We start from the raw sequence: 25,982 nt of genomic DNA on the forward strand, positions 1-25,982 counted from the left end.
TTCTCTAAGGTGGCTCGGGGCACAGAGGCCGCTCTTTCACCGGCCGAGACCCTTCTCTAAGGTCACTCAGGGACATGGAGCCCGCTCTTTCACCGGCCGAGACCCTTCTCTAAGGTGGCTCGGGGCACAGAGCCCGCTCTTTCACCGGCCGAGACCCTTCTCTAAGGTCACTCAGGGACACGGAGCCCGCTCTTTCACCGGCCGAGACCCTTCTCTAAGGTCACTCAGGGACACGGACCCCACTCTTTCGCCGGCCGAGACCCTTCTCTAAGGTGGCTCGGGGCACAGAGCCCGCTCTTTGGCCAGCTGAGACCCTTCTCTAAGGTCGCTCGGGGCACGGAGCCCGCTCTTTGGCCAGCTGAGACCCTTCTCTAAGGTCGCTCGGGGCACGGAGCCCGCTCTTTCCCCGGCCGAGACCCTTCTCTAAGGTCGCTCAGGGACACGGACCCCACTCTTTCGCCGGCCGAGACCCTTCTCTAAGGTCGCTCGTGGCACGGAGCCCGCTCTTTTGCCTCCCATGCTGTATCGGGACCGACACGGAATACTGCACCGGACCGTGGCTCGCAGGTTCAAGCCCTCTGTAGGGTCCCTGTTCAGGGGCCATTCGTCGCGGTGAGGGAAACTTGGACGCTCAATATGAGTGTTTAGCAAGCTTCGTTTATTGAAGAGAGCATCAGACTTTTATGCACAACAAGTAATAAGCTCATACATATTCTGCAAGCTAAGCAATCTATTGGTATACTACAATATCAGCTCTTCCTCATACCTTAGGGATTACATCTTTCTTTTCTCATGTCTCTCTCACTGCTTGTTATTGTACCACAGCTATGCTCAAGGACACAGTGTTTTGCAGGTGCAGGGACCCAGATTAGCTGCATCCTCCCGATTCTTGGTCCAGAACGTGGCCCCTGTCACGTAGCCATTCCTCCACACCTTATTCTCTTCCCCTCTGATTTTCCCACACCCTCCCCAGGCCCTGCTCCAGAGTAGTGTTGGCCATGCCACCCTGGTTCCTCCTTTCCAAGATGGTGATGGCCACACCACTTGGAACCTGTTCTCCTGCTCTTCACCTTCTCTTCCTGGCCCTGATCTTGCCTCTGGCTCCACCTCTGGAGGTTGTGACCACTCCATCACAGGACACGTCTGTTCCAGGGAAGATGGAACCAGAAACCCCACTGCAGAAACCTTCTTTTGTTTACTCCCCCAAAATGGTGATGCCCATAACCCTCCTAGCAGAGCCCCAGACAACTTGCTACAGTGACCCAGCACAAACATCAGGGCTTCCACTCCTTCTCTTGAGAGGATCTCCCACTTCATTGCCTCTGCCGGCACCATAGGGCCCCTCCAAAGCCAGGCCAGTCCATCAAACAGTTTGGGACCTGTGTTTCAGCATCGAGAGCCTCCTTTGAATGCGGCCACTGCCATCCGGACTCCCCAAAGAAACTTTGTGTTCAACCAAATTGTGCCTGTGCCAGTGCCCACCGCCATGGATTGCAGCGGCAGGCACCTCCAGCACGCCATGGCAAACTGCACTCAACAAAGTTTGACACCCAGAGCTCCCAAGCACAGCTGGTGGAGAAGGAGAAATCATCACCAAGCCTGCTCCAGACAGGAAATTAATGTAACTGTGCAAGTTTTCTGTAGAAACCCTAACACTTCCCTTTTTATTCCCCCTTCCTGGTAAATATATTTTCAGTTGTATTTAGATCATTTTAATTTTAAGCGAGTTCTAGATCATGTTTATATCACAAAAGATATGTTTGTTTGATTAACCTTTTCCAACCCCCCAGTCTTCATTAGAAAGGAGTAGCTTGATTTAATAGTACTAATTTAACTCATGTAAGCTATTAAATACCAGAATTATTATTTCATTTGTTAATGTTAATTTAGTTTTTACAGACTATTATTATCTCTTTTCATTTTAATATATACATAAATGTAAATAGTTCTCAACTAATGTTACAAGAAGTTAATATGACACAAACAATCCTAACTCCCATTACTCATGTTAAGTTTTTAAATCTCTTTATTTTAATTAATTGGAAAAATCAGGTTTCCAGAATACACTCTTTATACCCTATTATCCTTTATGGAAGGAACCCTGCAGAAAAACAATATCTCATGATAAATGTGTAAGTCTAATTTGATGCTTGATTTTTCACTGGTTTAAAAAGTTTTTTACAAATGATGAGTTTCATTTTGTGTTTTTATAAATTATGTGTTTTACTTTCGTACTTGATCTTGCAAATGACAATTTTTTGTTAGCAGAAAAATAACAGAAGTTTTAATTAGAGTGAAAAGCAAGTGAAAAGAAGGTGTGCATAAGCTGTTTGATTGTAAGTCAAGAAGTGATAGTATAGAATACTTGAAAGATGTTTAAAGGGAAGAGAAAAAGGGGAAAGAGGAAAAAAGGAAAAAGAGAAAGTAAGAGAGTGAGCAAAAAAGAGAAGGACTAATTTACTAAGAATAAGGGTATTAAGTTGAGAGCAAAGAAATGAAAGAAAAGGCTTAAGTGTTACTTTAATTATTACATTAAACTTACTTTCTTACCTATACCTTTTAATCTTCTTGTGTGTACCCCCTTCATGTTTAGTCTTTCCATTAAGATTGTTTATTGTCTCAAGTTTAGCTAAAATTATCAGTTTTATAATTGTTATTGTCATGTTAATAGTGTTTTACTGTTCATTATTATGTCCCTGGGAATCCCTTTATGAGTTGTCATAATCTATCTATAAGTTACCTCATAAGTATTAACTAATTTAAGGGCTATAACTTTAATTTTTCCCCTGTTTCTAAAAGAAAGAAAAAGGGGGAGGTATGGGGTTCCCCCGCCCCAGGAGGTGGGGATTCTACCCAGACAGAGAGCATCAGGCGAGGGGTGTGATTTAAAGAAGATTCCACCCCTCCATCCTGTGGGCTGTGACCCCGGAAGCCCAGGAAGAAACACTCCACTCCATTTTGTCAAATAAGGAATGGCCCCAGAATGTTCTTCTTTTCCTGTACTCCCATTAGTGTAAATTCTACTGCAATGTCCCCGCCTTAGTTTTTTCTATTGATTTTTTTCCTTAGTTTTTTCCTTGATCCACCCCTTTGCAGTCCCCTGCTCCTCCTGCTATTGGACCCCAACCCTAAACACCACCCCTACCCTTTCATGTAAAATCCATGACCCTCCGCCCCTCGTTTCTTGTCTTGGTCCCTGGCACAATAAAGGATCCTGGGTTTTGCTAAACCCAGACCGGTCCTGTTGCCTTCCTGTCCCTGTTGGTCACCAGTGGCTGCCTGAGGTCTGAGACTCTGGGGCCTGGGGGAGTTGTTACACCACAGGCCCCTGGACCCGAATGCCAGCCCTTTGCCATAGGAAACCAAACTCACCACTCCAGTGTCCTGATGTCAGTTTGCAGGAGGCGCTTGGCACTGCCAGGGCAGCCTGAATTGGAGGTGGTGGCAGGTTGGATCTGGGAGACATCCTTTGCTGTTCGGGATTTCAGGAGGCAGAAGCCCAACTGGGGCCACAGGCCCCTGGGCTGAACGCAGGCCTTTCTCCATTGGAAACAAAACTCACCACCCCAGTTTCCTGATGTCATTTTGCAGAAGGAGCTTGGCACTGCCAGGGCAGCCCAAGTTGGAGGTGCTGGCAGCTTGAGTCTGGGAGATGCTGTGCGCCATTCGGAATTTCAGGAGGCGGCAGCGCAGTTGGGGCCATGGGCCCCTGGACACGAATGCCAACCCTTTTCATGGGAATCAAAACTCACCAATCCAGTTTCCTGATGTCAGTTTGCAGGAGGCGCTTGGCACTGCCAGGGCAGCCTGAGTTGGAGGTGGTGGCAGGTTGCCTCTGGGAGACATCCTGCGCTGTTCGGGATTTCAGGAGGCAGCACCCACTCAGGGTCACAGGCCCCTGGACATGAACACTGGTGGAGGAAAGATCCAATGTTAAAAGCATCACCCAGGCAATGCTCTTTTGACAAGTTCTGCCCTGAGCTTTCCTTAAGAAGATCTGAAACGTTCAATGTCACCAGCAAAGGCTCCTGCAATGGCTGCTGGCCAGCAGAGCAGGGCTGTCAGCTGTGAAACAAGTGCTGCCACAAGCAGCAGCTCCCCCAGGGCAGCAAATCAAGAGCTGGGAAGGAGCTGATCTGATGGCCAAACCTCCTTAGCTCCTTCTGAAAGAGCAGGAACAGTTCCTCATTCCAGTGAGGTGGAATGCTGGGCAGCACAGCTCCAGGTGAGGACTGGACACAAGTTTGCTCCCACTGAGTGCTGTGATGGTTTCTGCAGGATCTCTGGGCCCCTGTGCTTGCCATGCACAATGAGGAGAGAAGGAGCCGAGTGCACTGATGTGGAAAAAGGATATGTAAAAAGTTTTTAGAGCCTAATAGAAGGCCCACACAGTATGAATCTGTATATAAATCTTGAGACAAGAAATGCTGACTTAAAAATGCCATGGAATAGGACAGATATTGTTGAGAGAGAAATGGAGCTAGAAAAAAATTTCGAAAGATGGCCTTGCAAATAAGACTTTGGAAAAATAAAGCTATGAAAGATGCATTGTAGTGGGACCCACAAGGGGTAGTTTGAAATAATTGGCTTTAAGGCATCTACAACATGGCGTGGAAAAAAACAGATAGACCAAGAAACACTTAAAAGGTATTATAATTAGGAAATAGTCAGCTTCTGATTGTGATGGTGTGAATTATAAGATCTGTATTGTCTCACCCTTCTCATGAGACTGAAAATGGAATAAAAGTTTTTAAAACACCTCTCAGTTGTCCCATTTCTAGGTCCTGAAAAGAGTATTATCCAACACACTGACACACCTTTGCCTCGAGCATAACCCAGCCTGCACCAAACACACTGAAAGCTTTCCCCTTTGGCCCGTGTCTTGAAACATCAGGTCTGCTGTTTGACAGCTCAGGTTGGTTTGGTGTCAAGGAGTTTCCCTCAGAAATACTGGGTTTGTCTTCCTCTGTGCCTTCCCCTCAGCAGCCTTGGGCATGCTCCTATGTGAAGCCATCTGTCTCACACAGTTTGAAACAATTTAAAACAGGACATTGTGCAATAAGTCATCTCCTCTATAGTGTTCCAACAATCCCTTTCCAGCAATATGAAGTTATTACTAATAGATGAAAGTGGAAAAACCCCAACAGTTTATTAACAAACAGAATCCCCCCATGACACGCGTTCCAAGAAGGCGCCGGGTTCTCTCTCGGGAAGAACAGGAGCTGTCACGGAGCAGTTCCAGCAGCTGATGGAAGCTCGGTGGCTCGTCCGGCGTCGGTTTTCTCCCACGGCAGAGCTCCCTGGAACGGTCAGGGCAGGGGAAGCAGCTGGGCTGGAGCCCCTCGCTGTCTTTTCTCCCCGGCGTGGCTCAGCTCACAGACTCTCGGGCTGGGAGCGGGGCCGCTCCGCTTCTGCCGGCACCATGTCCCTGGGCTTGGACAAACAGTTTTCTGCCAGGAGAGCCATGCACACTGCTCCACTGATCCCTCATAAAGGCCCAAACCAACTCCAAACACTCTGTCTGCAGCAGCTTTTCACAAAGGGCTGCAGAAATCCAGGACAGCTGCAAGTGAGTGTTGGAAGGCTCTTGTCTTGCTCCTGACAGCAGAATTCTTGATGATCTTATGCAATTTTATTCAGATGTAACATGAGAGCTGAGGTTTTTTGTTAAAATATTTCATGATGAGTAACAAGCCTTGGGAGCATGAGGTACAGGACTGACATGTGAAAGCATGAGCATATCCTCCAAAGTGGCCAGTTTAATTGTCCATTTTATTATTCTTCTATTTACTCCACACTAATAAGGAAAACCAAGCTTTGCTTGGAGGCAAAACAGGCATGGGATACACTACAGTCCCTCGCAGGCTCACCAGGGCTGGCAGTGACAAAGCAGGCAGTCTGCTTCATTGTGAACCACTACAGAGCCACATCCCAATCTGGTTTAAGCAGCGTGGTATTATTAAGAGCTCCTTTTCTGCATGAGATACACAAAGGAGATCCCAAAGGATTTTCATGCAAGCATGCAGTAAAGAACTGGTCCTGCTATCCTAATGAAGGATGGCTTTGGCAATTACACTCTTCCCATTCATCTTTTGATGCAGACACTTCAGGTTTTCCCCCACACCCCTGCAGGGCTGGCAGTCACTGTTTCCCATTTCCTGTTCTTCCCTAGAGATGGTGCAGTGGCTGCTTTGAAGCAGAAAGCCCTGAGATCTGGACAGCTCAAAGGAGCATGAAATGCTAATTAAGTGCTCATATTGGTAATACCCAGGTCTGTCCTTCCCAGTCCTCTGAAGCAGCAGCAGGAGGACCATGCATCATTCCTGTTGGTGGATGGTCATGTTTCTGATGTGCAAGAACAATGGCTTTGAGGAGGGACAAAAATGCCCCTATTCAAGCAGTGGGTGTGCAAGGAAATGTGAAGTTTCACAGCCTTTTCTAGGATATTTCAGAAAGATCTAAGAGAATATTGTGGCATGGAGTAGGTCCCTAATTTTGTCTCCAGAGAAATCCCCAAAGGGCACATTCACTCTGCTGCTGATGGCAACCCCATAAGCTCATGGACCAGTTTTCCCTGCAATGTGCCACCCTGCCTGGGCTTTATTAGGCCAGGACTAGACCCAGAGCAAAGCAAACACATGCAGCCAGGTGACATTGTGTGACATCAGAAGCTGGCAACCAAGAGTACAGTTTGCACTGGGGCCAGAAGGGTTTTTCCCTAAGACAAAGCAAATTGAAATGTGAAATTTAATACTTCAAATGATTATGAAAGGAAGCTGCAGAATAATTTCTGGAAGGGCAGCATTGTCAATGATCATGCAGCCCACCAAGAGCTGGAGCTGAATCCAGAATTGCTTCTTCCAGCTGTGCAGGAATTCATTACACTGGCAAGCACTGGTCCATGGGAACAAATGATGCCCTAGCTCTGGGCTGAATGGCAGCCAGGCTGCAGTACAGATTGGAGGAACCCTTGTCACTTGTTATTGGCCTTCCAGTGCACTCATCCTTCTGCAAACAAGGTGCAAACAACACAGCTGGACTGCTGTCCCAGGTAAATATACATACAGGTGACTTTTCTAAAGCAGTGCATCATTTCCCAGTGAAATACATGACCTCTTCTTACCTATGAAATTGTGATTGAAGACACCTGTGAGCCAGATCTGTGGGAGGTTGCAAAGGAGCAAAGCTTTGGGATTTGGGCACACTTCTCTTTGTTTCTTTGCTCAGGCCTTTGGTGAGCACAGAACACACCTAGGTAGAAAACCTTTGACTATACAGGATCTTTTGGATCCATTGTCCCCAAACAGGTCAATGGTGGCCCCATTGTAATGCCAAGTAACAAAGAGCAGCACAAATGACACAAAGAAAACATGGCCAAAGAGGAAGAGGAGAGGCCCAATGAGGAAAGGATGTGGTGAGACACTGGCACATTGAGTGAGCTGCACTCCCATAATCCCTAGGCTAGCAGGTCCTGGTATCACATTCTCCTCTTGGTTTATTTAAGTTTTATTTGTTTATTTACTTTTTTCATCATCAAAAATATATATAGTTAAAAATATGTCAAAAATTTTAAAGATACAATCAAAACACATTAATTCAAAACTACATCTAAAGATCAGAACATATGTACAGCTGTAACTATGAAGCCTAAGGCATCAATCCTATTCTTCAAACACTCTTCATGCAGGCAGCAGCTTCTTCCTGAGCTTGGAGGAAAGAGAGCTCTTCTGGACGGGAGGCGAGGACTTTGTGGGTGAGGGAACATCGGAAGTGTCTGGAGAAAACTTCTCGGTAAGACTGTAACCAGCCAGATCTGCAAAATGGAGACACAAACTTAGCAGCGGCCACCATGCAAACCTAAAGCATCTGAAGCTCCATATTTCATGGGACACATTTCCTGCCAACTTCTAAACAGCTGCACAGGGAAACATGCTCCTGCTGGCAGACACTTGAGGCAGGCCAGGGCAAAACCCTGAGCCACTTGCCCAGAGCTAGCACAGGCACAGCCTGGCCTCTGGGCTGCCCTGGGACAGCAGGGAGCCCAGAGCCCTGTGCTCTCCAGGAATGGCTCAGCTGCACATGCACCCTCCTGCTCCTCTGCCTGCCCCACAGCTCAGCAGCCCTGCAGCTCCAGGGGCACTGGCAGCAGCACAGCTCCTTGCATGGGCACATGCAGGGCACAGCTGTTCCCTGGCAATGTGCACAGCCTCTCTGCGCTGCCACAAGACCCTTCCTCCCAACAGAGACTGGCCCAGCTCCCCCCTCACCTCTGTGTGAGGCTGAGCCATGATTCCCTTCACCTTGTCCTCCACCTGGAGCTGCTTCAGGCCCCCCATGCCATGACTAGGAAGGGCAATGGAGAGAGCGGGGGCAGATGCAAACCCTTCCTTTGGATTTCATCTTTTTTGGCACAGCTAAAAAGGCAAATCCAGGGTGTCCAACTCAGCGCTTCCTCAGCCTTCTGGAGAACATCTCGCCTTCACCAGCCCAGCATTTTGGAGAGGTTTTCCCGCACGTGTGCAGGCTTGCTGGCAGCACATTTCTTCAGCTGGGTGCCCATCACCTTGTAGAGGGCAGAGGCGAGCTTGGTGGCCACGGTGCGGACACTGGCGCTCCGCACGGGCAGCGCCTTGTTCTCCAGGAAGGACCAGAGCACGGGCAGGGCGTCGCGCTGGACGACTGCAGGGCTCCTGGCATGGACCCACTGCACAAGCACTGCCGGGACAGAGACACAGCTCCTTAGCCACAACCTCAATGCAAACAAGGATCTACCTCTGCTTTTGCTTCTGGCAAGCCTCTCTGGCCAAGGTCAGCAAAACAGCACACAGAGCCCCTTGATCCAGAAACGGGCAAAGCAGCTGATCATCCTGGAAACAGAACCACCAACCCCCCAGGACTAATTGCTCCAACCAGAGCCTTGTCCCTGTGGCAGACTTTGCACATTTATTAAATTATTTCACAATCTCTTTCTGCATGAACAATGAATGAAACGTCCAACTGCCTTTTATTTCCATTAGGAACTTGTCTAAACCCACACTGAATATTTGGAAATGCACCATAGAGAGGAAATGGAGAGATTTCTAATAAAGGGATGATTCCATTTTTGTAACTTTGATGTCAAGTTCCAAATGTCTAATCTGGCTCTTCCCTGTGCTCAGTGGCACACAGCAAAGGGCAGGATTAGAACACACCTCAAAACTCCAGCCCAGCAGAGATGGCTGCTCCTTGACAGCTGGATTGGAAACATCAGTGACCAGCTGGTGTCTTTGGCAGAATGCTTTTGGGGCTTCCAAGAAACAGCTGTTTCAAACCTCAGGGTGTCTTAGAGAATTACCCAGATCCCATTGCTGTGGCATTTGAGTATCTCCACATTTTATTGCCACTTTCCCCTCCCAATGTTAATGGCATTTTTTCTTTTAATGTCCACTGAAATAGGGGCATAGAGAAAGAAAAATGCTACACAGGGGACTGAAATGCAACCAAAACACGAATGTTTTCTCATATTGTCTCTGAAATGTGCTCTCTGCCCATTTTTTGAACTGAACTATATCAAACACAGACAAAAATTTACTACCAACAGGCTTCTTGCATGGCAGATTTGGCTGAGAGACCAAAACCTGAATGGCTCTGGAGACCATTCTTATTTTCTGATCAGACAAAATGTTATCTAGCAGCCATTTAATATTCTGTGGTGGAAGAGACTTCATTTTCTCAATGCTGTTAATCCACCACCAGTCATCAACATTGAAAGAGTTCCTGCAAGTACCCAAAACCAATTTTGCTAAGCAGGAAAGGTTTATGGTACCCTTTATGGTACCCATTTTAAAATGGGAATTAATTTGAGTTTAAATGCAGTTAAAGACATCGGTGACTACTGAACGTGAGGAACAGCTGTCTGTTCCTACTAAATCTCAGAGACAACATCTGCTCTTTCTAAAGTAATCCTAATTTATGGTTAATTCCTTTATTTGAAAAAGAGATCAAAAGAACTGCTAAACTAAATTCCCTGTTGCTGGAGATCTACTTTATTCAAATGCTCTTTAAAGGGCCTTTGACATTCCTAGTCACTGAACATGCCCTTTTGAGATTCCTAATGGAGACACAAAGTGTATTAAACCTTGCATTCAATGATGTTGGCATAATTAGCAGTGGATTTAGCCCCAGGTAAAGCAAGGTGATCAATTCTCCTCTCTACTATATATTGAGATTATCCTTTTTCCATTCCTTGGCTCTTGCTGACATAGCAAGCTCCTCTGAGGAATCAATTATCAGCTGCATTTGTAGCTTTTGGACAGCGCTGGCACAGGCAGACACTGTTTGCACACCCTGAAAGGCTCAGTCCAAGCCACTTTGACAGCACAGGCAGGGAGCCTCAGCCCTCTGCTTCTGTCCCTGTGCCCCAGGGGCTGCCTTGCACTAAACCCCTGCCTCTGATGCCTCTGTTGAGTTTTGACCTGAGCTGTGACCCCCAGGCTCTGCATGGTTCAGCCTCAAAACTTTCCAACAGAAAAACAAGAATTTTGTGAGGACAGAACAAACTGATGCCCTGAAACAGCATTTGCCACCATTTCCCCTCAAAGATCACAAATGTCCCTGAGCTTCCCAGAGAGGATCCAGCTGGGGTATTTTCAGCCCCTCCCTTTGCTGGAGGTGGTTCTGAGATGCCCCAGTGAGAGCTCAGCCCGAGGCCGAGCGCTGCCCCCATCTCAGATGCTGCCCAGCTCTGCAGCAGCCAGGGAAATCCTGCCAAATCCACCTGCCTGGGCTATTGGGCAGCAGGGACAAGCTCAGCACCTCCTGATGTGGAGGAGCTGCTCTGCTGTCTGTTCACAGGCATTCCCTGTCAATACTCCCTGGGCAGAGCTCTTGGCTCAGAAGGGGAGGCCATACCTGTGATACGCTCGGTGACATCCAGCAGAGCTTGGCCACTCAGGTGATTCCATTGGTAGCTGAACTCTTTCAGCAGTGACACATGATCTACAAGGGAAACACATGGTTCTGCTCACTTTTCTCAGGTCATAGGAGAAAGGACAGTGAGGAGGGAAAGGGCAGGGCCAACCCCATTTTATAAAATAAAGTACATTTCTGTGGATTTTTGAATCCTTTTCTTCTTTCCTTCCAGCCTGCTTGGCAGGGTTTAAAATTCCAAAAGAAAAGCTCTCCTTTCACATTTGTAAATCCAAACTTGTCTGCTGTAGCAGGAGCTATGTTAAAACATTTCACATCAGGGACCTCAAGAGTTCAGTCACATGGAAGCAGTGAAAAGGTTTTGCATCCCAGAGCAAAAAGGAAGAAGCCCATACTTGGGTCACAGAAAGGCACTGAGTCAGGCAGTTCCTGAGTTTACAGAGCAGCTGGGGAGGAGAAAGTGGAAACTCCTCTTGAAGACCTGCCTCTTCAACACTCCTTTTTTCAGGCATATTTCCCCAGTGGGCATTCTCAGAGCTGACATAAATCTGTGTGGCAGAGGAATTTAGAGCAGCCCTTGCCTATGTAGTTAATTGCTGTGGCCATCTTGCCCCATGCAAAACAACATGTGGAACAAGGCATCATTGACAGCTGGGTTTATACCTGTTTGTTCTAAAGAAATGAACTTGGTGAATCATAAGTTCCCCTTTGAACATGGAAGACAAAGAAGAAAAGTGGAAAATAGGCAGCTGATGCCTCTAATGTAGAGCCTCCCAGGTGGCTGCTCTGCAGAAGCTCTGATGGGCCAGTGTCCCTTCATGCCAACAGCAAAGCTGTTCATTTGGGAAGTCAGACAGGGCCCAAGCACACTCCAAAACCCCCTTTTCCTCTGAACTGTAGCAAAGCTGTAGCCCAGGACTTGCTCTTCAGACAAGCGGCACAGAGCCAAGGGAGCCTGGGACTGTTGGGAAATGCTGCTGCACATTCCAGCCTGTTGGGGATGGTGCATAAGGACTGCAGCTGCACAGCTTCTGGTGGGTGTCAGCTGGAGTGTTCCACAGACAAGAGCAGCTGTCAAGGCACTCAGCGCTCTCTTGTGCAGGAGAGACAGAGACGAAGTTGAGGAGAGTCCCTGCCAGGGCTCAGCCTTACCCAAATGAGCAATGGATTCTTCCAGTGCTTTCACAGCTGCCCCACGAACCCTGGGATCCTTTGAGTTCAGGTTCTTTGTTATTCCTTCCACCAAACCAATGATCACTGGGTTCAAGGCATCTTTCAGGACTCCTGTGATTTCAGCCAGCACATCCAGTGCCCTCTGCTTCACTTTCTTGTGGCTGTCAGATATCCTCAGGACAAAATAATCAAAAATCTGTGAAGAGAACAAGCAACGTGAAAGCTGGATTCAAATGTCCTTGTTTGAAGAGTGGCTGTAGCAGTCAGCAATGTCAAAGACAAAAGTGATCCTTTCTGTCAGGTCAGCACTTGCTTGCACAATTTCACTGTTTTCCTGTGGGCTACTCACTGGAATAGTGGCGCAACCTCATGCTGGTTGAAAGATTTTCTTCTGTTTTTAAGAGATTGGGCTGGGGACAGAGTAGCCCCTATGGTATTTCTCTCCATCTCTAAATCATTAAATCAATTCCATTTATTAATGCTAAAGAGTACCTTTGCTTTGAATGGAAGCAGATGTTTACAATGCCTGGTTTTCTATACAGTTGCCTCAAGTACTGAGGGCAGTTATGATTTTGCCAAAACTATGGCTGGAGGAGATCTAAGTTTTATTTTGTTTGTCTCAGAGCCAGTGTCTGGAGAAGTGCAGGGCTCTGGTCAACTCTTCCAGGATCCAGACTATTTCTCTAAGTAACATGTGGACTTCTGAAATGGAATGTGCTGTACAGCTCTCATTAGAGCAGGTTCAGTCCCTTGACAGCCACATTGTCAGGCACCTTTTCCTGGAAAAAGGGAAAAAGCAGCTACTGGGAGGAGAAGGCAGAGATGAGTCCTTAGCTGTTTCCATCCTTTTCCAAAGAGAAAAAAAGACCCCCCCAAGAAGGGTGAGCACTGTCTTTACCAAGAGGAATAGGAACAAGGATGGAAATGAGTAGCCAGAGTTGTGCCTGTGCAAGACAAGATGGAGTATATAGAAGTGTTGTTTTTGAAAAACCAACTGGGTTTAAACCAACCCAGCCTGATACTTCTCTTCCCTATGCAAACCCATTTTTGGTCTAGAGAACAATTGCCATGCTTTCAGGGGCTGGATTCCCTTCACTTAACCCAACTGGGAGTAGGAGACAGCAGCAGTTACACCAGCAGAAAATTCTGCCATCATCTGATAAACAGCATCAATAGGCACCTGCCAGACAAATACAGCTGGACTGAAATAACACTTCCTGAAGACTGGACCTGAATTACATTTGTCTGGGTAAGAGGGACCAGCATGTCCCAAACAGCCAGGACAGAGTGCCAAGACACACTGAATTAACTTTGCTGCTACAGGCTTAGGAAAGGAGCTAAAGGAAAGGAGCAGTGAAGATACCCTACGTACTTGGACAATGTTGGTGGAGATGAGCTGGGGGCTGGTTTTGCACAGGTCTTGGAGGAGCTCCACTCCTTCCATCCTTGTCTGAAACCCCTTGGCTTCCAGGAGATGGTAAAGCTTCTGCAGCAGCTCCGTTTCTTCCACAGCTGGAGGTGACATGACCTGGGCTTTTGCACAGTGTAGGAGGTGTCCATCAGAGGTAGATTTCACCCTGGAAAATAAAACCAAATGAGGACCTGTTGGTGATAATTATTGTAGCATGGCATCCCTGTCAAGGAAATAATTAGCATTGACTCCATGATTCCAGAAAGCTGAGGCTGATCAATCACTTTATTACACTATACTATACTATACTATACTATACTATACTATACTATACTATACTATACTATACTATATAGAAACTCATCGCCCTTACAGACAGTCTGATACAGACAGACCAGATTGGTCAATTGAATCCAAAACACCATCACCAGTAGCCAATTAAGAAATTACCCTTTAGTAAACAAATCTCTATAACACATTCCACATGTTCACAACAACAGGCGCAGCAAGGGCAGATAAGAATTGTTTCTGATTCTTTTCTCTGATCTTCTCACAGCCTTCCCCAGGACAATGCCTGGGAAAGTTGTGCCTGCTGCTCTCTATGGAGAGAGCTGCAGCCACAGACAATACCTTCAGTTAATTGTGAGCAAAACATCTTGAGCAGCTTTCCTAATTTATGTGATTTCAAGCTGGAAAGTCATGAGGGTCTGAAGAACAATGTGGACCTCATGACAATGATTACCGGAGACAATCTGCAAGTAACATTCTTGCCAGAGCTCACTGAGGAAAACCAAGGATGAGATGCATCTGATCTATCTTCAGATGGCTGCCAGGGCACACAGGTCACATTGCTTTGTGGAGAAAGAGAGACACTGCTTCCAAGTCTAAATGCCTCCTCATAAGGGACGTGTGTGTCTTAGAATAAGGAGACTCATCACTCTGGAGAAGTGTCTCTGCACCAGGCATGACAATCTGGAAAAGTAGCTCAGATGCATCTGAACAGATAAACAGGGGTATATTTGAAGGATTCAGAAAATCAGTAAGAGAGATAAAAACGGAAGCCAGACATCCCAGAACTACACTCCACTCACATTTCATTTGCTTCCCTAGAGCCTAGATGCACAGGTTAACAAACCCACTGGGAACAATTCTCCTGATCAACCTGTCTCTTCCATGAGCACGGGAAGATGCTAGCTGTGCTACTGAGGCATGTGGTCACTTTCCTGCCACTGCTGAGCAGGACAGAGCTAAATTCTGTTATCAGAGGAGAAGAGGTACAAGCAGCTCTGCAACTGCCATGAAAGAGACAGCAAGGAGCAATTCCTGTCTTAAATGCTAATTGCAGCATAGGGGGAAATAAACCAAACATGCTGTCCATCAAGCAAATTACATGAAGGACAGGAATATCAAGACAAAAAGTCCACATTGAGACACCTGTTGACTGAAGTTGTTCAGAAATTGCCTTCCTCCTTACTACTCAAACTTGATACTATTTGAGTGTAAGAAAACCATGATTCAGCCAGGCCAAACCACATGGATGAGAACTGCATCTTTGTGGAATGGCATCTTGCTTCCAGACTGAGATTTCTCATCAAAACACTCATCTGAAAAAGACTCCACTCAGATGAAAACAAAGCCCTGTTTGAATTTACTTGTCCCAAGTCAGGCAGCAGAAACTTGGCCCTCTCCCAGCCTCCACAACACTGCCCTTGCCACTGCACTGCATCGTCTGAGCTGCAACCAATGGGTGTCTTTTTGTCTCTCCATTTTTGTGGAAACCCCTCCAGAGAAGTTGTGTTCAGCACAATGCAGAAGTAGACATTTTTTTATCCTAGAGCATTTGTAGGGAAAGGAAACAATCTCTGGCATTGGTCATCTCTGCCAGAAAGTTTTTCCTGAGGAAGAGACATGTAAAGCTTGTCATGTGCTTTGTCTCATCTAACAAAAGTGCTCAGTACCATTTGCTAGAAGACAACGTGGCTTGGGGCTTCTTTGAGCCACCGTTCCTCTCCTTCACCGGCTCCTTGACAGATGGGCCTTCAGCCTTCTGGTTTGCCATCCCCTACAAAGACATAGAGAAACCCCGTCAATCTTTGGAGTATAAAATTGGAAATTCCCTGTTGAAAACACAAATTAGAACCAGGATCACTGCTACCAAGGCTTAGGGAAACATTTCCTAACTTACAGATGGAAACAGACCAGAGATTCAGTGATGCCAACTCTTTGTTTTCAGTAGCCCAAGGCTGGTTATGGGTGCTACCACACTGAGCAGCAATATAAAATCCTAAATTCCTTAAGTCTTGAGCATAAATGGGAATAATGCAAACTGGCAGGCAACGAGTGTTCGTGAAGGAAGCAGCAGAAAAAACTGGACTCTTTGGGGGTTGGCCCATTGTGTTGGAAGTCAATTTGGTTCAACAGTCACTCTCCCTGTGCCTGCACAAAGGCAGGCTCCCTTCTGTAATGTCGATAGAAAAATAAAATTCCCCCCCCTCAAACAAACAAAGGATTTTCTACTGGATGCTGCTGAATTCACCAAGCTTCTTCCAGCTGCACAGGGCTTGACAGCAGGGCAGTATTCCCAAAAGACAGACAGTAATTGTAGTAACTAGGATTGACTTGGACATCTTTTGTATATTTGCAAATTTTCTTGGTGCTACTACTTCCAGTGTCCTTTGCAAAGACTCTGTTATGTTCAGAAGCACAATTCTCACTTAATTCCTTTACAGGGGCAGAGTAGGGAGAGCATGGTGGGGGCTTACGCTTAAATGTAAACCCATTTTCTCCTCTTTCCCTTTCCTCTTTGTGACCAATATTGAAAATATTCAAAACCCCACTTTTTCCCTAATAATATCAATTCCTTTGTGATCTGCAGATGAACAGGCTGAGGATTAACAGCTCATTCCCAGGAGCAAAATGATTCAGCAGAAAAGGAATGAGCTAAAGACAGATTGGGTATGTTTGATCTCATATTAGCAGTAGCAATACTTGCACAAAGGAGACATTTCTCCTGCCAAGCACTTACTTTCTTCTTAATTCTTGTCAGAATATCTTCCAGGTCACGGGTGGAAAGAGATTGTTCCAAAAGCTTTTTAAATTGTTGATGACTGAGCAACATCTTCACCATCTCCTGTCCATAATGCCTAAGGAAGGAAGGAAGGACAGAAGAAAGGAAGGAAGGAGGCAAAAAGGAAGGCAGGAAGGCATGAAGGAAGGAAGGAAACAAAAGAAAAGTGAACAAACACAGGAAGAGTGTTAACAGAAAAGGCTGATACCTTAAACTCATCAGGTGCAATCCTTGCGCAAGAAGGCATTTCCTGCTCAGCAAAGAGGGAGATTTACCTCACTTGACACTGCACAGTGCTGTCAGCTGAACACAAGAGGCAAGAGGAGAATGTGGGGCAACAGAAAAATACCATTTCACTCTGAAACTGTGGGTGTGCTTCTGTGGCATCAAAGGATCTCAGGGAACAAGCAAAACACATCTGCTTTGTTGTCAGAGCCTATTAGCAGTGTCTTGCTGCCATTGCACAATATTTTGCCTTTCTTTAACTGGCAGGGAAGCCAGAACAAAACACCTCATGCATCCTATTGATTATTCTATACTATGTGTTTGCACAGGGGCAGCTAGTTGCTCTGGTGTTCTTGGCAGCTATTCATGGGAATTTCATCATCAAAGGAAGGGGATTTTGGTGGTTTGGGTTGATTTTGCCACAGTTTTCTTCAAGAAGAAATGTGGAGTTCACTGAGCCACAGATAACAGCATTCTAGAAATCTGCAGAACAGGTTTAGAAAGACTGAATATATTGGCTGAAGACCTCTGAAATATTTCTAGGAAAGTCTGAAGTTAATGAGAAATGGATGTTTGGGATCCTTCAGTGATGAACATTAGCCAACACTTTGGCTTTGTGTTGTGCACCTAAGGCCAAACAAAACTGTTGGACTGGCTGATCTGAGCTCTTTTGATCTCAGTAAAGAATCCTTCAAGCCACAGGAAAAAGTTGGCAATGCTCCTTTTTGCTGGCCAACCTCAGGTTTCCCAGTACAGCCATTTGCCCAGGCAACCCAGAGCAGTGGTCACAGTGCCAAGGCTGACAGAGCTCAAGAAGTGTTTGGACAATGCTCTCAAGCACATGGAGTGACTCTTGGGGTCACTGCACATGGCCAGGAGCTGGACTCCATGACCCTGATGGGTCCCTTCCAACTCAGCATATTCCATTATTCACACCATGAGGTAACTTCATATTCCCTTTAGTTTCCACTCTTTTGTGGTTTCACCTTTATAGCCAGACACAAAACAGTTTTGCTGTTTTAGGAGGTGAAATGAAGATCATTACCTTGTGTCCTTGTGACAGTCCTGAGCAAGCTTCCCTGCCACGTGTGCCAGCCTCTCAGCCCTGGCTGTGCCTGCAAGCTTGGTGACTCCAATTCTCTGCATCAGGGACAGGAGGAGTTCGGCCGCACGCTTACGCACCGGGGCGTGGCGGCTGCTGGGGAGGAGAGAGCAAACCCTGGGCCACAGGGACCAGGAGCAGCAGCAGCACAGGCCTTGGCCAGAGCCTGCTCCCTGCCCTTGCTGGGGGAAGGAGCCTGGGCTCTCCCTGCACCTTCAGACACCTGCAGAAGGTTCTGTCCTCAGGTAAACACAAAGTTAGCATGGTACACAAGGCCTGCCTGCACGGAAGAGGGAGGAATTCAGCCTCCCTGCACGGTCTGATACTCAATTTCTTTCTCAGTTTTTATTCTGAGAAAGATTAAAGAAATAGGTGACATATGAATAATTTAGAAATTAAGGACAATTGATGCTGACCCATCAGAGGGCACCCAGTACACAGAGCTGCAGCAGGATTGAGGCTCTTTCCACCCATTTATCCCCAAATCTGCAGAACTTTGGAAAACAACAAATGCAGGGAAAACACATTGTGGGCCATGAAGTTGCAGAATATCCAGCAATGCAGCCTGTTTCTTCTGTGAGGCTTGGCAATGGATCCATCTGAATGTTTTTCCCTATTCCAAAGCTGGGGAAAGGGTGGCAGGCAGTTTAGCCAGGTTGTCCTGTTCTAGAGAGTGTCTCTTGGGAACTATCACCAACATTTAAGGCAGCATTTGCTTCAACTGTCCCATGGCACTCGGCCTGTGAAGGTGCCTTTAGAGTGATTCATCATCTCAAGGCTAACACGAAACATCAGTTTGAATGGAAAGTAGAGCTCTAAGGCCAGGACAGTCATACAAGACTCCTTTGGCAGGAGCTGCCCCTGCTGTGCAGGCTGTGCCACACCCAGCAGATTGTCCCCCATGTGCTCCATGCCCCAGCAAGGACCCTCCTCATTTCTCAAGTTAATGGCATCATGAGGAGCCATGGTTTTCCCCAGGGCCTCTGTGGTTAGTGCTGTGAAATACCAAACACTGCTCACAGCTGCAATTGCAATTGTCCCTCTTCCCACAAAAGCACAAGACTCTATCCTTGGCCCTTGCAGGCACTTTCCCTTCCCCACCAGTCACCATATCTAGGAAAATCTGACGGACTGGGAGAACTCCAGGAAGCAGCAGGAAGCTGAGTCAGAGGAGCTTTAATTTGGATATCAGGAAAAAGGGTTTTTCACCAGAGGGTGGCTGGGCACTGGAACAGGCTCCCCAGGGCAGTGGTCACAGCACCAAGCCTGACAGGGTTGAAGAAGCATTTGGACAACAATCTCAGGCACTTGGTGTGACCCTTGGGCTGTTCTGTGCAAGGCCAGGAGCTGGACTTGATGGTCCTGATGGGCCCCTTCCGACTCCCCATATTCTACAGTTCTGTGATTCTGAGAACTAATAATAGGCTGCAGGAGGGCAGAAATAGGTGACAAGAGGAAAGAAGTGAGGGTGGTCAGAGAATCAAGTCACTGAGTCCACAGAAGATGCAGGATACAGGACCCTTCCCTCCCACCATTCCCATTCTCTGTCTCATCCCTTCTCCCTCCCACACACACGAAGGTGAAGAACATCACTAAAAGAAGAAGAACCTACTTGACTCCCATGTCCATGAGAGCAGCCATTGCTCGTGCAGGAGTCACATTCTCCACCATGATCCCCAGGGTCTGACTGGCTGCTTTCTGAACAAATTCTGGTGAGTTGGACACCATCTGGAGAAGGACCCGAGCAACCTCATCCACCTCAGAGTCCATGTCCTTCTTCAAGGTCACAAAGAGCTCTCCCAGAGTGACAATGGCAGAGTAGGACACCTTGGAACGGAGGTTGGTCACCTGGGGAAGTCATGAGGGGAAGTATAAGAATCACCTTGAAAAGAAAACCAGTTACCTTCAACAGAAGTCCCAGGAAATGACAGCACATCCCACTGTGTCCAGAGGAACATACAAGTACAAGAAGAGCAGGAGAGCACAAGCACAGAAAGGCACTTACTCTGGCACCAATTTCTGGCCTCAGACCTGCTTACTGCAGGCCTAAAAAAAATTTGACCAAAGTGTTCTACTTAACCCTTCTAAAATGTCCACAGCTTTGATTTTAGGCCCTTTTACTAGAAAATTAAAGCAAGAGCTGCTTTCAGATCATAAAGGCACAAGTCATAAAGATTAAAGAGTCAGGTGCTCCTGTTCAAAAAAGCAACACCAGCAGCTGAAGCACTCAGCCAGGAAACAGAAAACACAGGCTCTGGTCTACAGAATAATTTGCAGTGTTGAATTACAGTTTGGGCAGAGTTTGGGACTCTGGAAAATAATGTTATTAGTGTCTCAGTTTCTGCCTTTGCACATTGCATTATAAAGGCACCACACTCAAAGATGAGTGTCAGATACCTGACCTGCCAGTAGATACAGCTGCATGTACCCACGGATCCTACAGATAGCTGACAGACATTAGAAATATCAGGTCTAAAACCAGAAATGAAGGCAGACCTTGAGCACACATGGAGATGAGCAAGCACATACCTACTCTACACACCGTGTATGAAGTATGGAGGACAATTCAGAACAATGTTCTCACCTCGCTGGTAACTGCCAAGCAAATGTCACGAAGTCTACAAAGCAGGACCTCTGAATGGGACCCAGCCAGGTGTTTGATGGTGAAGAGTCCCTTCTCTTTCAGCTCCCTGAAAGGCAGAAGATTGATTTTTCTCTCCACCAAGGCAGCACCCTCTGAAATGACCAGGCTGGCAGCTCAGTTGAACAATGGGAGGTGCTTTTCAAGGAGTGCTTATTGAAATCCTGGAACGCGTTGCCCCAGGATGCTGTGGCTGTCAAAAGCATTCACAAACCCAAGAGGCAAAGAGAGGGGTTTCAGAGTGGCCATTTAAGAAGACAGCCTTTCTGAAATCTCTGGCACATGAGGCCCCTCTGTCACTGCTTCCTAGAAGCTGTGAGACCGGGCCATGCTGCTGTTTCTTGTCACCTCTCTGTACCTGTCCCTGAGGCACAGTGCCACCGGGCTGTTATTGGGGCATTTTCCTTCTTTGTCAGCCCCAGCAGGCATTCAGCAGGGAGAGTCTGCACTGCCACTCTGGAGCTGAGTTCCCACTCTACAATCTCAGCCTCTCTGTCACCCCCTCCACTCCACCTCACACATTCCCCAAAAAAGCAGCAGGATGACCCAGGAGATTCCACCCCTGGGCAAACTCTGGGCAAACTCTGGCTTTTCCCAAAACCCCCTACCTAAAACAACCCCCACAACAGCAACAAGTTATTTAAAAGGTGCAAACAACTCTGTCTCTGAGCACTTGCTTTGTGCAGGCCCTCAGCTACAGGAAGGTCTGTGAGGCATCAGGGCTGCAGCCCAGGGCTGGTGACCGATCCCACAGGCACCCCTGAGTGTCATCCAGACCCCCCACACCTGCAGAAGCTCTCTGCACCTCACAGAGCACCAAAGAGAAATGGGGAAGAGAAAGCAGAAGTGAAAGGGCAAAACAAAGGTGATTCCACAAGGAGATGCATCATGGCAGATTTTTCATGCTTATCCCGGTGTGAATGGAGTTCTTACCCCTGTGTGAATGAAGCATCCACCAGGGAGTGATAAAAAAAGACATCAAAAAGAAAACCAGTATCAGCTAAAATTTGTAGGGTTATCACCTCTGGGCCTCCTTCTGCCTGTGTATAATTTTGGGACACATTGGGAGTATTGGCAAAACATCTCAGGTCCATATGAAGCAGTGAGAGGTAAAAAGTTGAATTCCAAAAGTGCAAGATTCCTAGAGGGTTTTCTTTCTTTTTCCTTCTCTTCTGCCATGAGCCCTTCAGGAGTAATGGCAGGCTGAGGGACTTGAAAGCACAACTCAGTCCATTTCTCAGAAAAAGGAACTCCCTGGAGCTGCTTCTTGGACTCCCATGCAGGAGGTCACAGGGAGACCCTGTCACCTGCCATTGCTGTCAGCAGTGGGAGCAGAGAGGAATCTTACTCAGTCCCACTGGGCCAGTGGCCCAAGGCACCCAAATCTCTACACTCAAAACTTCTGCCATCCTGCTTCTGCCTTCAGCCAGCAAATCATCTCCTTCCAGAGCTTTCTCTCTTCCCTCAAGGTTTCCTTTGCAGCTCCATGGAGCAGCAGGCAAAGCGAGGAAACAGCACGGACCTGCTGCAGCTGGAGCACTGCTGCAGAGCAAGGCCAAGAAAAGGCTGCTCCCCAGTCTTCATCCTCTCCCTGCTCTGCAGGGGTTTCACCAGTGCCCTTTGGCCCTCTGGGCTCTCGGGGCTCCGAGGCACGAGCAAGACACGCTTCTGACCGACCTTAACGCCGAGAGGGACACAGAGGGAACGGGGCCTTTCTTACCAGTCATCGCTGCCCAGCAAGGAGACTGCCTCCTGCAAGGACTGCTGTGGGTCTGAAGAGGCTCTGTCCTTCTGCCCACGCCCACGGAGCGGCTCCTCTCGGCGCTTGGCACCAGGGGCCGTCTGCGAGGTCACTGTGAGGAGAGGGTCGGCCATGGGTGCTGCAGCCCTGGGCAAGGCCCCGCCATGGAGCGGCCTCAGCCCCATCTCCCAGCCAGGGCTCCGTGTGCTACAAACTGGCACTGGCTCAGAGGCTTCCCTGCTGTCTGGCTCCTGGGGCTCCTTGCTTGCTCCCAGCCTCCCCCAGCTGGGCCCAGCTCCAGGCTGAAGCTGACAATTGCCCCGCAGCGCCAGCTCCCAAGTGCCACAGGTGCCCAGATGGTGAGTGAACAACTGATCCTGGTGGTTCTCGTAGGAGCACAGTGAGCACAGCCTGGCAGACTGCCCTGCAGCTCATCCCTGCAGTCCCAGCTGCCTCCTGGCACCAGTGCTGTAGTTTGGACTCTCAGGATGGGCAAAAGCCAGAGCTTAGGCCTTTACCACTACTTTATTCAGCTCAACTTTCCAATGGATCTCTAAGAACCAACTGCTCCAGTACTTCCAAGCTGGAGTCACTCAAAAGTAGATTTGCTGTTCACTCTCAGGACAGACTATGGAGCCAAGATCCCAGCAGTGCTGGCTGAGGCAGGAGGCAGTTTGTGCTCCTTGTGCAAGGACAAACCCGTGTGGAAAAAGCTGCCACGGAGCAGGCTTACCTGAGGAGCTGTGCGGGAAGCTGCCATCCCCATGGATGATGGGTGTATTGGGCAGTAAGGGAACGTTGTCCTGCTTCCTCACGACCTCCTTCTTCAAGGCACCACCAGGGTGTGTTCTCTGCACTCTAGAAGCTGTGCCATCAACAGGTGATAGGCTAAAGGCTGCAGGGACCAAAGAGGAGCTTGTAAGGGGAGAATGCTGGACAGGGCGATGATGGAAAGGGCCAGAAAACTTGCTGGAGCTGCGTAACATCTCTTTGTTATCCCAAAGAACTTCAAGTATAACAATGAAATACCACTTTATACCAAGTATAACACTAACATGGGACAATGAGCACAGAGTCCTAGAAGATTTTGGGTTGGAAGGCACCTTTAAGCACTATCTAGTCCAACTCCTGTGAGCAGGGACATCTTCATCCTGATCAGGTTCCTCAGAGCCCCATGTAAGATGGCCTTGAGCACCTTCAAGGATGGACCAACAACAGCTTCTCTGGGAAAACCCTTCCAGCTTTTCATTCCCTTCATTATAAAAAAAATTCTCCCTTATGTCTAATCTAAATCTACCCTATTCTAGCTTAAAGCCAAACTGCAGCAATGCTTTCCCTAAGAAACAATGAAACCCAGCATTGCTTTGCCTTTGTTCTCCTGTTGCAGAGGCTGGCAGGGGCAGTTGCCAAAGGAAAGTGCAGATAACCTTGCGTGATGGCCTCGGGCTGAGTGCTGCCTCCTCAGGGCCCCGCTGCCGCCCTCAGGCAGCGCTCACAGCCCTGCAGGCAGAGCCCCTCAGCCGGGATTCAGTCGGGAACGCTGCTGCCTCCTGGGGCTACAGCAGAAGCCCTGGCTGGGGCTTCAGCACAGCTCTACAGTGCCAGCTCCTCAGCAGGGAGTGGCAGGAGAAGGATCTCTGGTGTCTTCATTACAAGGAGCTGAATTTTGTTTCTTCCAGGCTGCACCCCGGTTGAAAAGCATTCTTTTGGACTCCCCTTCCCTGGAGGCTGCTCTCCAGGAGAGAGTCTGAAGCCCCAGTGCACTTTGCAAGACAGAGTTTTCTACTCTAAAAGACTTTAGAGATTAAGGGAGGAAGCTGATATTCTGTTACTGACTCAGTGAGGCCATGGGCAAGACACTTCATGCCTCTGTATTTTCCTTTGAGAAACAGAATTCAATCCCAAGCAAGCTTCCACTCAGATGCAAGCAGAACAGCTCCCCAGTCTGATTGCAACACTGTGCAAAGGGTCAAAAAGGACCACCACAAGTGTAGCCACCACTTACTTGCTTCAGCTGCATCCCCAGGCTCGACTGTCTCAGGAATAGGCTGCAATGATGTTTTCCTTTGTCTCCTTTTCTTCATCTCTCTCTTGAAAAGCTCTGCGTCCTTCCGCCCCAAGTTCTTTTGAGCCAAAATGCACAAAGCAGCACGGATCTGCAGCAATGGAAATACATCATAGACTGCAAGCAGAGACACACAAACCACACACAACATCTCATCAGGAGCACAGAGTCCACACAGTGCCATAGGCTTCAATGCAGCTCCAGCCACATTCCAATAGTTTCAGAGGAATGCCTCCAGTCCTCACCTTGGCCATTACACACAATGAGGGGGAACACTTCAGTGCCACAACCTTCCACTGCTGCAGCTGCAACCTATGTCAGGAAGCCCTGCTTGAAGCATCAAAGTCATAGGAGTGCTCCAAGACAGAGGAAGAGCTGACATGGCCAGTGAGCAGGCGGTTCAGTTCCTACAGGCCATGGCAGGAGAATAAAAACCATGTGCAATACCCAGCAAGGAGGGCTAATGAGCTGTTGCTTAACACTCATGGCCAGGAATTGCAGCTGTTTCTCACTTCCTGGCTTCTGAACAACTCAGCTCTGAAGGGCTCTGAAGGACTTGGTCTCTCAAACCAGGAGACCAAAAGGAGGAGTCATGTGAAAACAAGTTGCAGAAACACTGATGATAATGAGCAGAAAACTTGAGAATGAGAGGGCTGTGAGATACAGCCATAAAGGTGACCAGGAAAAATCAACCTCTCCCATTTTCTTTTGCAGCCTTGCTTAAACCCAACATTAGAATCTTTGCTTCTCTGCTTCCGAGGGTGCACTTTGCCCATGTGCACTGATGTGTAGCTTGCTCTGTCATTCAGAACTTCTCTAAAACAGCCTTTGCACATAAAGAATGCTTCTGGCATGACCTTAGCACCATCTCCAAACCAGGGACCTTGGCACCACTGGAAATAGCCAAGCAGTGGTTCTGTAGCTGTCCAATATATTCCCAAGGGAATCCCCATCCCCCAAGAGTGGCAGATGATGATTTTCAGTGACATTTTGGGCCAAGCACTAAACAGCCACTGGAAAGGAAGTCTGCTCATCCCTGTCCTTATCCCTTACCTTTCCAAAGCCATCCCTCAGCTCTTTGTCCCTCGTTAGACCAGGACTGGTGGGATGATCTGTCTCCTTGGCCTGGCTCAGTGGGCGGCCTGGGAATGGAAGCAAAGCTTTGTGTAAATCTCTAGCAGACTTCAAGCCCCCAAAAATGCAATGCTGGGCAACAGGCAAGACAGGTTCCAGAGTGCAGAGCTCTCAAGACACAGAGATTGTGACTGAGAGCAGCAAGGTACAATGCCTGGACCCTCTCCCAAGGGAAGGGCTACTGGCAGCAGACATGACATGGCTCTGTTGGCCAGCAGACTGAAACCTGCTGCATGATGAAGGCCTCAGCCCCTGCAGGCTGGAGAGCCTCTGTGTCTGACAGAGAAGGGCAGAGACAGAGATTGCTCTTGACAGAGATTCTTTTCTGCCCTTTTTCACGCTGATTTTAGTAAACATCATCTTTCTGGTTCCTGAAAGAAGCCCCAGGTTCTAATACCTGGATGCATTTAGATCAACATTGTCTTCTTTTTGTTGGAATATTTTAGAGGACATTCAAAGAAAATCTGAGCATTGCAGGAGTGTTACCCAAATGTGAACTGTGTTCTTGACACTAG

General features: G+C 47.8%; 1 protein-coding gene across 1 annotated transcript; it reads right to left on the reverse strand.

Annotated features, from left to right (window-relative positions):
• Nucleotides 1-8,479: 8,479 nt before the first annotated feature.
• Nucleotides 8,480-24,587, reverse strand: LOC143692448 (TOG array regulator of axonemal microtubules protein 2-like). The gene is made up of 13 exons (XM_077172681.1): nt 24,579-24,587; nt 24,274-24,424; nt 23,002-23,163; nt 22,248-22,380; nt 20,471-20,576; nt 19,499-19,734; nt 17,830-17,982; nt 16,518-16,635; nt 15,451-15,554; nt 13,454-13,658; nt 12,061-12,277; nt 10,891-10,977; nt 8,480-8,679 (listed from the first exon to the last, which is right to left on the reverse strand). The coding sequence occupies exons 1-13, from the start codon at nt 24,585-24,587 to the stop codon at nt 8,480-8,482; spliced, it is 1,881 nt and encodes a 626-aa protein (XP_077028796.1).
• Between the last annotated feature and the right edge of the window lie 1,395 nt (nt 24,588-25,982).

Source organism: Agelaius phoeniceus, assembly GCF_051311805.1.
Source record: "Agelaius phoeniceus isolate bAgePho1 chromosome W unlocalized genomic scaffold, bAgePho1.hap1 SUPER_W_unloc_1, whole genome shotgun sequence".
Lineage (NCBI taxonomy): Eukaryota > Metazoa > Chordata > Aves > Passeriformes > Icteridae > Agelaius > Agelaius phoeniceus.

Excerpts from the sequence above, each read along its gene's own strand:
- LOC143692448 (XM_077172681.1), bottom strand. Across the intron at positions 17,983-19,498 it reads CTCATGGACATGGGAGTCAA|CAGCCGCCACGCCCCGGTGC; the intron begins GTAGGTTCTTCT and ends TCTCCTCCCCAG. Across the intron at positions 16,636-17,829 it reads GACTGTCACAAGGACACAAG|GCATTATGGACAGGAGATGG; the intron begins GTAATGATCTTC and ends TTCCTTCCTTAG.